The following is a 10,156-nucleotide window of genomic DNA, read 5'->3' as shown; positions in this document are numbered from 1 at the left end:
ACATCAGTTCATTAATAAGATACTTAAAGGCTATGGTAGCAGGAATTTGAAGATGTCTCTGGATTTTGCCTGTAGCTTCGTTTGGGTGTGGCCGGGGGAGGGCTGGAAGAGATCCCTTCTTCATAGGCACTTTGTCATTTGAGGGATCACGGATCTACCAAATCCCTACCTTTTACCTGATATCACCTAGTCAGTAGTGTGGTGCTGGAAAAGCACAGCAGGTCAGGCAGCATCCTGCTCTCCTGCTCCTCGGATGCTGCCCGACCTCCAGTGCTTTTCCAGCACCACACTCTCAACTCTAAACTCCAATACCTGCAGTCCTCACTTTCACCTGTGACCTCATCAGTAACCATCTCCCTGTGATCCCTATCCCACCCTACTTGCTTGTCTCCACAGATTAAGCATTGATCCTTGGTGAAGCCTTCTCTCTCATTCAGCTAAGAAATTTTCTTTTCCAGAGTGTTCAGTCTTTGGAATTAGATTCCACAGAAGGTGGTGGAAGCAGTGCGTTTGAAATAAAGAAGGAAGACCCATTCCTGTTTTCTATAAGCTCTTCTAGCCCTATTTTTCCCCACCCATGGTACTTTGGCCTTCATTCTTGACTGCATTTAATCAATTGAGACCGTATGTTTTGGAATACATTTCTGCCTACTCTCCTGACAACCTATCTTGTCCACCTTTCTAATCTTTGCTATTTGTTGGTGAAGCACATTGGGTATTTACTATGTTAAAGTTACTACATAAATGTAAGCGGTTGTATTTTCTGTAATCATGATCAAATGCACCCATTTGTGGCTCTAATCTGCCAGAGGTACAGCTTTACCTATACAATGGTGGAAGATATTTATTAGCATTCAAGAAATCCTATGGTAATTTGGGACACTTGGATTATACACTTAAAACAGAATTTACAAATAAATGAAGCTGATCACCAAGTGGGTTTGTTGTCACATTGTTAAATTAGAAATCCTTGGAAAAGGAACAAAAACAAAATGTAGCTTATTCATTTGGTACAAATATTATTTAGGGCATATTTCTTTCAATTCCTTTTGCGATCAAAATGATTTAAATAGAGTTGGTATTCAAATTAAAACCTCAACTGCAATCTAAGTAACTTCTTTCATTGAATTTTTCTGGTTTACTCATTTGGGAAGTGACATCACTGAAACAGTGGAGGTGGGGGATAAAAGCATGGGGAAGAGTGCACACTGCATCAACTGACCATGTAAAGAGTACAACTTACGGTTCTAAAGACAAGAGTTAGCAGTTTGTTGCATAGCTTTTAAATTGTAATAAGTTAAGATAAATCTTCAAGGAAAAATTGATAAATGCAAATTGTAGTGAATGGATTAAGAGCAATGTAAATGTATTTGTTTCAACTATTCCCATTTGATTTTGATGTTTGTCAAATCGATTCATTAAAAAGAAATCAAAAAAACTCGTCAAATTGTGATTTTTAAAAAAAATGTTCTGTGTATATATAGTGAAATGGAGCTGTGTACTGTGGCATAACATTTTTTTTTGTCTAATTTGAAACTTTATTGAACTGTCACTTCAATGTAAACGTTTCTCTGAGAGAAACAACTGGTGGTAGTTTAACCTGACAATCACCACACCTTAGATGGAGGTGGAAGAGGTTTAGAAGCAGAATCATTCAGCTAACCTCAGTTAGTGCAGGAATTTAACCTATACTATTGATATGACTCTGCATCACAAACCAGCCATCTGTCCAACTGAACTAAACTAACCTCGTAATAATAGTAAGCAAAGGCTGTGTCTTAGCAGTACACTAATTCTGAGAATAAAACCAAATTAGTGAATTCTTGGTAATAGATATAACTGGAATATATATTACTTACGTCTAAAGATCCATCAATTTAAAAATTGCAAGGATGTGTTAATTTAACAATTGGATTTGAATCTAATTTACTAAGAGACAGCAAGTTGTGACAGTACAGAGCCATATGTAAAAGGACAATGATTAATATGATTCTGCAGTTTCCATTAATTATAAAGCATTTGCAAGAACAACTTCAAAAGTAACATACAAAGAAATCTCAGCAATTGGTGGAATAAGTTATGGGGGGGGGGGGGGAATGTACAGAATGATGCACAAAGTTTAATGTTGATAAAATTAAGGCCCAGGTGTATTACAGAAACCATGTGATTTCTTGCGAAAAAAAAAGCTGATAATTCCTTTTGTTGCAGAATGCTTACCAGGTTGGGATTGAATGCTAAAAGTCATTAGACCCAGCAGCAAAAATTCATCTTTGTAGATTTATAATGATATATATGTATATATCTTGAGGTAGCTTGCCAGTTTTAAATTCGAGTAGATGTAACTCATTCAGTGCTTATCTTTAAGTCTTGGGGAGGTGGGGGGGGGAGGAATAAACCAGTGACCGATATTGGGGACCAGTAATGCCTTTAATGACTTGGTAAAGTACTGAAGAACCCAAAAGAACTTGGGTTCAGTCTCCATTCAATTCTGACAAATTTGAAAGTGAGATCCTGAAACAGATGTTTAGAGTTCAATGTAAGAAAAGAATCCCAAGGGTGCTTTAGGCATCACCAGAGACAAGTGTCCAAAGTATATTGTTTTTATTTCATGCGTTTGAGACATTGGAGGAAGTTAATTTTTTTCCCCAAGAGTCTCTGTAATGCAAATGAAAAAGTTCATTGAGGATTCAATTCCTCCCCCTATCCTACTCCCAAGCCTGGCCCTACTGGACTTGTAGCTAAATTAGGTAATGCCATAACAGCACTTCAAAACAAGGAGAAACTTCAATGAAATGCTCCAAAACAGTCAATTTGCAAAGCTTTTGCTTTCTTTAAGGATACTTGTATTTTCCAATCCATCAGATTGAAAGCCCTTGGAACAGAAATAAAATCCGCACATCTTGCATTTGAATTGGTTAAGGTGAAAAAGAACACATGGAAACAGTTGCATAGTGGTCATGTCACTGGACCAGTAATCCAGAAGCTCAGGGTAATCCATTTAGGACATGAACTCAAATTCCACCATAGCAGATGGTAAAATTTAATCTGGAATTAAAACTCTCTCAATGATGGTGACTGTAGAGCTCATCATTGTTGTAAAAACCGATCTGGTTCACGAATGTCCTACAGAGAAGAAAATTTGTCATCCTTACCAGGTCTAGCATGTTGGTGACTCTAGACCCACAACAATATGGTTAGCTCTTTACTGCACTCTGAAGTAGGCAGCACCCAAATCCTATTGAATTTTCTTTTTAAAAGTCTGATCAATTTACACAAAAGTGTCTGAGGTTAATATTTAAAGGGCATTGACAGTATAGCTTTGTTACATGTAATTCTATTTACAACAGGCAGATCTCATACAACTAAATGGGAGAATGAAAATGAGAGGATGTTGATGTCTGTTGAATTTTGTTGATGTGAGAAGCATCAGCCAGTTTAGTTCAGGGGAATGGGCTACCCGGATTGCCATTACAGAGGGTTGGCATGACCTTGAAGCACTGAATATCCTCCTTCAGATGCATAATGATATGAATCATTGGTCATTTTAACAAACAATAAATGGAAATAACCCTTGGAAGATATTACTTTACACTTGAACTATGAAGCACGCAGCTTTTACCTGTAAGGATTAGACATGGAACCACAGTAAAATGATCCAGTAACTTTCAGCAGCAATGGAAGGAATAGGAACAGTACCTCCATAACCACAGATGATTGAAATGACAATATAATTTCAACAATATGATATAAACATTTGATACAAATAAAAAATCAAATTAAGATATTTATTGTTCATTTTTAGAATCCAAATAAATGAGAATACAACCAATTTCTGAAAAGTCTTATTACTTTACAGTCATTTATGTACCAAAAGTATCTTATTTGGCTTGGAGTTCGAAAGCCGATTTTTGCTTTCTAAATGCTAATATTTACCATTCTAACAGTGGAACATAGCACATTAAGAAAGGACAGAATTGTTATTTGAGTTCCCAAGTGATTCAAAACCCGAAACCTAAAAATGAGAAACACCTCCACTTTAAAATTAACCATATTATTGTTGAAGTAATCCATTATGATTGAGGATATACTCAAGTTCAGTATTACTAAAAAATTAAATCTTACAACTAATGATCATATGATAAATGCTAAATTTAAAAACTACATGTGAATCAACATGTAATTTGTGAATCAACATTTTTAGCATCCACTGTGTTGCCAAAAAATAATCGAAAAGTTGTGTTTTGACTTATGAAAATTAAGAATCCTAGTCCCGAAGCAAATAGATCTGATGAATTGTACAACACAATATTGACAAGAAGAGTTTATGAATTGCTCATTTTTTCTTTACATTTTGAAATTCTGAAAGTAATGGGAGGCAGGTTTAATGTTTCATGACTGTGTTCATTTTGTTTTCTCAATTTAAACAGCAGTTTTTGTTGGGGAGCAAGTTTGAGTACTCCTGATACAGGGCTTTTGCCCGAAACGCGATTTCGCTGCTCCTTGGATGCTGCCTGAACTGCTGTGTTCTTCCAGCACCACTAATCCAGAATCTGGTCTCCAGCATCTGCAGTCATTGTTTTTACCTAAATGAAATAAACTGCCTAATTCCTTATTAAGTACTATATTGTTCACACAGCTTGTACCAAACATCTCCAAGTATAATGTGATAGTGGCATCATGCAACTATCAGATTGATGTTGAACATTTACAAATCTTGTGTAGAACATGATCATATTATGTTAGTACATTGGCGCAGAAGGGAAGAGAAAGACTGGAACAATGCCATTAAATTAACTATAGAATTATCTCTAGGAACATTAATAAGCCACACTTTTATAATAATTTATAAGTGTAATGTTTGAAAGGTAATGGGATTTAAAAGCAGCTGAAGAGCTATTTTTATTATTTTATTACTTCAATTTACATAGATCATGAATGGTGCTATCAAAACCCTAAAGCATTTGAAGTGTAGTCAATGTTGTAATACAGCAATCAAGACAGCTTATTTGTGCACATGCTCTCACAACCAAAAAATGAATAGTTCATGTTTTAGGTGGCAGCTAGATGAGTAAATAATTGACCAAGACTCTGGGAGAACTTGCATACTTTTTAATATGTGTAACATATTAGTCCTATACTGAACACAATTTAAATAATTTTATTACTTCTAATCATCATACTTCCTTTAATTCCATTACTTAATGTCTTGTATTTTCTTTTCGTTTTGCTAACTTTGAATGCAACTTCTCATGTTTTTTTTTAAGTTAAATGAAAATAATCAGCTTTGGCTATTAATGACTTCAAATCAATAGATGAAAGACTTGAGATAGAGTTGAAAACTCAAATAATGGATGGGTTCCAATATATGTCACTACACCTTTAGCATTAGAGGATTAATGCTCCTGGGTACCTTACCTCATAATTTTACATGGAGTTTACAACTACATTCAAGTAAAAAGAGGAAATTTTCAGGAAGTGAACTCTTATTTTCTTTTCTTGGAGTCACATATCTCGTACAACTGAATCTCTAACTTTGTCTCTATTGCAAAGATTAAGCTGGCAATTGAATGTACAATGGGATGCTGTTCCAGGAAAATGCAAGCTATTTAGCAGAGCAACTTTTAACATAACTTTATTGAGGTGAAGTATTTCCTATTTTCTTATTTGGAAAGTTAATCAAACAATTTTTTGTTTGAAACTTAACAAGAATTCTCTCATTAGCTAGCATAAATGCATGAAGTTAACATCGTGCATTAAAATATTGAAAAAGAAACTTAAATACTCAAGGTTTTGAAGAATATAATCCAAGCAGTAAAAAATGTTGTTAACATCTAAAATTTATATCATATTGCCTTCGACTGCTCATTAATATATACAGAAAAGCAATTAGCAATAAATACTGTTTGCATCATTGCCACCTGAACTTTGGTGTCAAAAAACATCTTGTACTTTAACTGTTGCCCACACAAGTTCTTTTTATAAAACTAGCAGGTTGAAAAATATGCAAATGGAGTGAAAATGTGTTGGAGCACTTTCCATACTACACTGGATTCAGAAATGAGGTACTGTATAAACATTTATTACATTGGACAGAATCTTGTCCCATTCTGTGCGAAGTTTAGTTTTGTGTGTGTGAGAGAGAGAGACAGAAGGTGTGTGTGGGATTTGATCAGGCAAGAAGTTGGGAAGTTAGCATGTCGTGACTCCACAAACTTCTGTCTCCACCCAAATTCAGTCCATGGCAGGATGGCCCTTTTAAGCCTAATTTGAATTCTCATCCCCCTGCTTCTTGGTATTAACTCCGCAGGGACTTGTATCTTGCCAAGTGGGGAACATGACAAGCAAACTTGCTAGCTCCTGGTTGGTTGGATATCCTCATTTAAAGGCAGTTGGTGTTCGATTGAGGAACTTTGCAGGGCTCGCTGTGAGCTATTCCTTTGACCCACTGCATCTCTTTCCTCATGTCTCACCAACACTAGCCTGGGATCCAGTGAAAACACTAGATGGTTGTTAGACCTCTAAATGACTAGAACTCTGTGCCCTGGAGTATTTGATCCCCAGATTTTAAACAGAGTGTCTCAATGCTGAACAAGATGTGGTGAGCCTTCCCAAAATGAGGTAACAAAACCTCTCTTGCAGCCTTTAACACCACTGTTACCTGCACAAGATTCTAACCTCCAATGTAAGAAGTAATAGTCAATACATGCTGTATGATTCCTTTTGCTTTAGCTATATAAAGCCACATAATTAAATGCACTTGATTATTGGCTCATACTCAACAAAGAGAACTAGAAGAGTAGTGAACAAATACAGGTGAATTGAAATAATGGTACAATCAACATCTATTCAAGTTGTTTTGAGACAGCACAGTCATAACTTCGAGGATCTGGATATTGTAGACCATTAAAGTACTAACTGGAGATTTTTTTTAAAAAAACCCTACTTCCTCTGGATGGTTGCAATCCATCAAATGGTCATCATATTACAAGCATTGGAAATAATCATTCTTATCATCTAGTGGTTGACCGGGTTAGCAGTAAAAAGTAGTGATAAATTAGTGGTAAATGTTCACAATGTTATTTTCAAAATACTCCATCTTCAGCACAATTAATATGAGTAAAAACTTTAAATGAAAATTGCTAAAATAAATGGTGGGCGGCACGGTGGCACAGTGGTTAGCACTGCTGCCTCACAGCGCCAGAGACCCGGGTTCATTTCCCGCCTCAGGCGACTGACTGTGTGGAGTTTGCACGTTCTCCCCGTGTCTGCGTGGGTTTCCTCTGGGTGCTCCGGTTTCCTCCCACAGTCCAAAGATGTGCAGGTCAGGTGAATTGGCCATGCTAAATTGCCCATAGTGTTAGGTAAGAGGTAAATGTAGGGGTATGGGTGGGTTGCGCTTCGGCGGGGCGGTGTGGACTTGTTGGGCCGAAGGGCTTGTTTCCACACTGTAAGTAATCTAATCTAATCTAATCTAATCAAATGTTACTTTTTCAGTTAATGTTTTTACTAAATCCTAAATTACAAGTTCATTTCACCCTACCCCCCCCTTATAAATTCTATTAAAACTTTTCTCCAAAATATAATCTGTTTAAATCATAGTTTAGTCCTAATATTTATGTGCATATTTCCCAATAAACTACTTCAATAACTTTGTGAATATGCAAATAACATTTTCATATATCATTCCTTTGACTCCTCGACTGCCAGCAGATCCAGAGCCAACCTCAAAACAAAAGACCATTCGAATGCATTGCCACATTGAAGTAAACTGTAGCATTAGAGCAAGTACTTCAGATGCTGACATTATTTTACAGCATTATTCTCCAAGATATCCAAAGTCTTGTCCTCCTATCCATATTCACTACTCATCTATTTATATTCACTTTTTCTTTGAATAAATTGGTTCTGTACTTAATAAAACTGTTAAAGACATTGCATTTTGTGGTCAACAGGCTCCATCATTTCTTTTTAAATCAGTGGCATCTGGAATTCTGATAAATGCCACTGCAAACCCTAAAGTATAATCAAATGCAATCTACATTTAAGCACTAACTAAACCAAAGTCTGTCAGGAAACCTTATTGCTACAACAGGGTTAATGCACTGACAAATAATTTCATCTAAATATAGACATATTTGCAGTTTCAATGCACACTCAGTTTTTGGCTTTTTGAGGCTGCACTGTCTACAGTTTCACAAATTTTTTTGAAGTTAAGAATTGGAGAAGTTAAGAATTGGAGAACTCAATCACAATTTCAGGCCACCCTAACCTTCAATTGCTGTAAATTAAATTTCCAAATATTCCTATCAAATCTGCTGTAATCAACTCCATCTCAGTTCACGAAAACTATTTTTATATTGACTGCAGGTGTGGATAATCCATGAGAATTGTCATTTTGTTTTTGCTTCATTTGAACTGCTTTCTAACATATCACTTCTAATCTACTATAAATTGTTTTGTGAGTTTGAGCTGTGTACAGTCACTTGCAATCCTAAATGCAGGGGAACTTTACAGAGTTCATTTCAGGAAGTGTCTGTATAAAATGGGGTAAAATAAAATTGAATCTTGTTAAATGTGGCAGGGATTAATATGGACAAGAACAGATTTGTGAATCTCATTATTTCAGTTTGAATTTTGATAACGGCCATTATGAGAAACAGGTTAATCCCTGTTACTTGGGTGATTTCATCATTACAGCATGCAAGTTAAAGGAACCTGCAGTATTAAAAAGTACTTGGATAACGGAAAGACAAAATAATTCTATTGCTAATATCTCTAAAAATAAAGCACTTCTCCCACTGCCACACTAAAATAAATACATTTTACTACCAGCTTTCCACAATAGTAGGCTCAAAACTACCCTATTAAAGGATCATCATCGTCGTCATCCTGTAACTGGAGACGAGCAAATTCATGTTGTGGTGAAATTCGCTTTTTCATTAGTATTATAAGGCAGGACAATGTTACCAATACCATTAAGGAGCCAATTACAATTCCAATTACATCTGGTAGATTCACACATAGCTCATTAGCCAACAAACATCTCACATTTGCAAAGGTTCCATTGTTAGCCTCCTCCTTCAATCCCAGGATGTGGCACATTAACGGGTAGATATCAACACTGTTAATGGTGTTAGTTTTGTAAGACTTTCGAAATGCTGGTCCATGAGCTACCAGAAGAGGATGCATGCTGGGTAAAGCATTATCGTAACCATGATCACCCACTGAAGAAAAAAAGCAAAACAAAAATCAGTCTTGAAACTTCCTAGATATTGAAGAGATTATTTTCCATGTTTGTACTCCATAATGTGAATCATTCATTGTCCAATGGACACATGCATAAAGCTCACTGCACACACAGTTCAACAGGTTTATACCAGGTTTATCTTCCACATGATCTTCATATACCTTACAAATCCTCAACCATTAATAAATCCATTGTTACTTACCCTTCATGTTTTTATTTAGCTTCCTTTTAATACACAATTAAATTTCTTTCACCATATACTTCCATGAATATGTTAAATTAGGAAATTGCTTGTGAAAAAGTTAATAGACATTAATGGCACAATATCTTTGACACTATAAATTACAATGTAATTTTTTAAGTGTTAATACTATATCCTAATTTTCCCTTTGCACAGAGGGCAATAAATTTGTTTCTCACATTTTGCATCTGATATCTACTGATTTCATATGCTCCAGTTCTCTGTGACTTTGTTTTGGATATCCTTTTTGTTTTTGTAAAGATTGCATACATTTTTCTAACAAAGCATGTTTCTTTCAATGTTTGTCAGTGCTCCTTACCGGTTAATCATCTTAAATCTAGTCTTCCACACTTTTCTATACATCTCTTAATGCCTCCATATGCAACACATACATGGGCTTCTCTTTACTTTAACTTTAGCTTACCAAATGGTAGCCTAAGCATACTGGTGTGATAACTAGGTTTGTTTGATATTGTGGTTCTGTTCGCCGAGCTGGGAATTTGTGTTGCAGACGTTTCATCCCCTGTCTAGGTGACATCCTCAGTGCTTGGGAGCCTCCTGTGAAGCGCTTCTGTGATCTTTCCTCCGGCATTTGTAGTGGTTTGAATCTGCCACTTCCGGTTGTCAGTTCCAGCTGTCCGCTGCAGTGGCCGGTATATTGGGTCCAG

At 36.1% G+C, this 10,156-nt stretch overlaps 1 protein-coding gene across 5 annotated transcripts in view; it reads right to left on the bottom strand.

Moving 5' to 3' along the window:
- Window positions 1-10,156, bottom strand: part of enpp4 (ectonucleotide pyrophosphatase/phosphodiesterase 4) — a 77,835-nt gene that overhangs the window by 38,285 nt on the left and 29,394 nt on the right. For 4 of the 5 annotated variants that reach the window (XR_006310180.1, XR_006310181.1, XM_043682781.1 and 1 more), the window contains exon 4: window positions 9,049-9,224. Coding sequence is in view for 3 of the 5 variants with exons in the window: in XM_043682781.1 (XP_043538716.1) it covers window positions 9,049-9,224 (176 nt within the window). In the remaining 2 variants the exon portion in view is untranslated. Of the gene's footprint in view, window positions 1-7,402; window positions 9,225-10,156 lie in introns of those variants that run through there. The other variant, XM_043682769.1, reaches the window with a different exon arrangement.

This window comes from Chiloscyllium plagiosum, chromosome 3, assembly GCF_004010195.1.
Source record: "Chiloscyllium plagiosum isolate BGI_BamShark_2017 chromosome 3, ASM401019v2, whole genome shotgun sequence".
Taxonomy (NCBI): domain Eukaryota; kingdom Metazoa; phylum Chordata; class Chondrichthyes; order Orectolobiformes; family Hemiscylliidae; genus Chiloscyllium; species Chiloscyllium plagiosum.
Note: the sequence above shows the minus strand (reverse complement) of the source record. Positions and strands in the feature narration are given on the sequence as shown.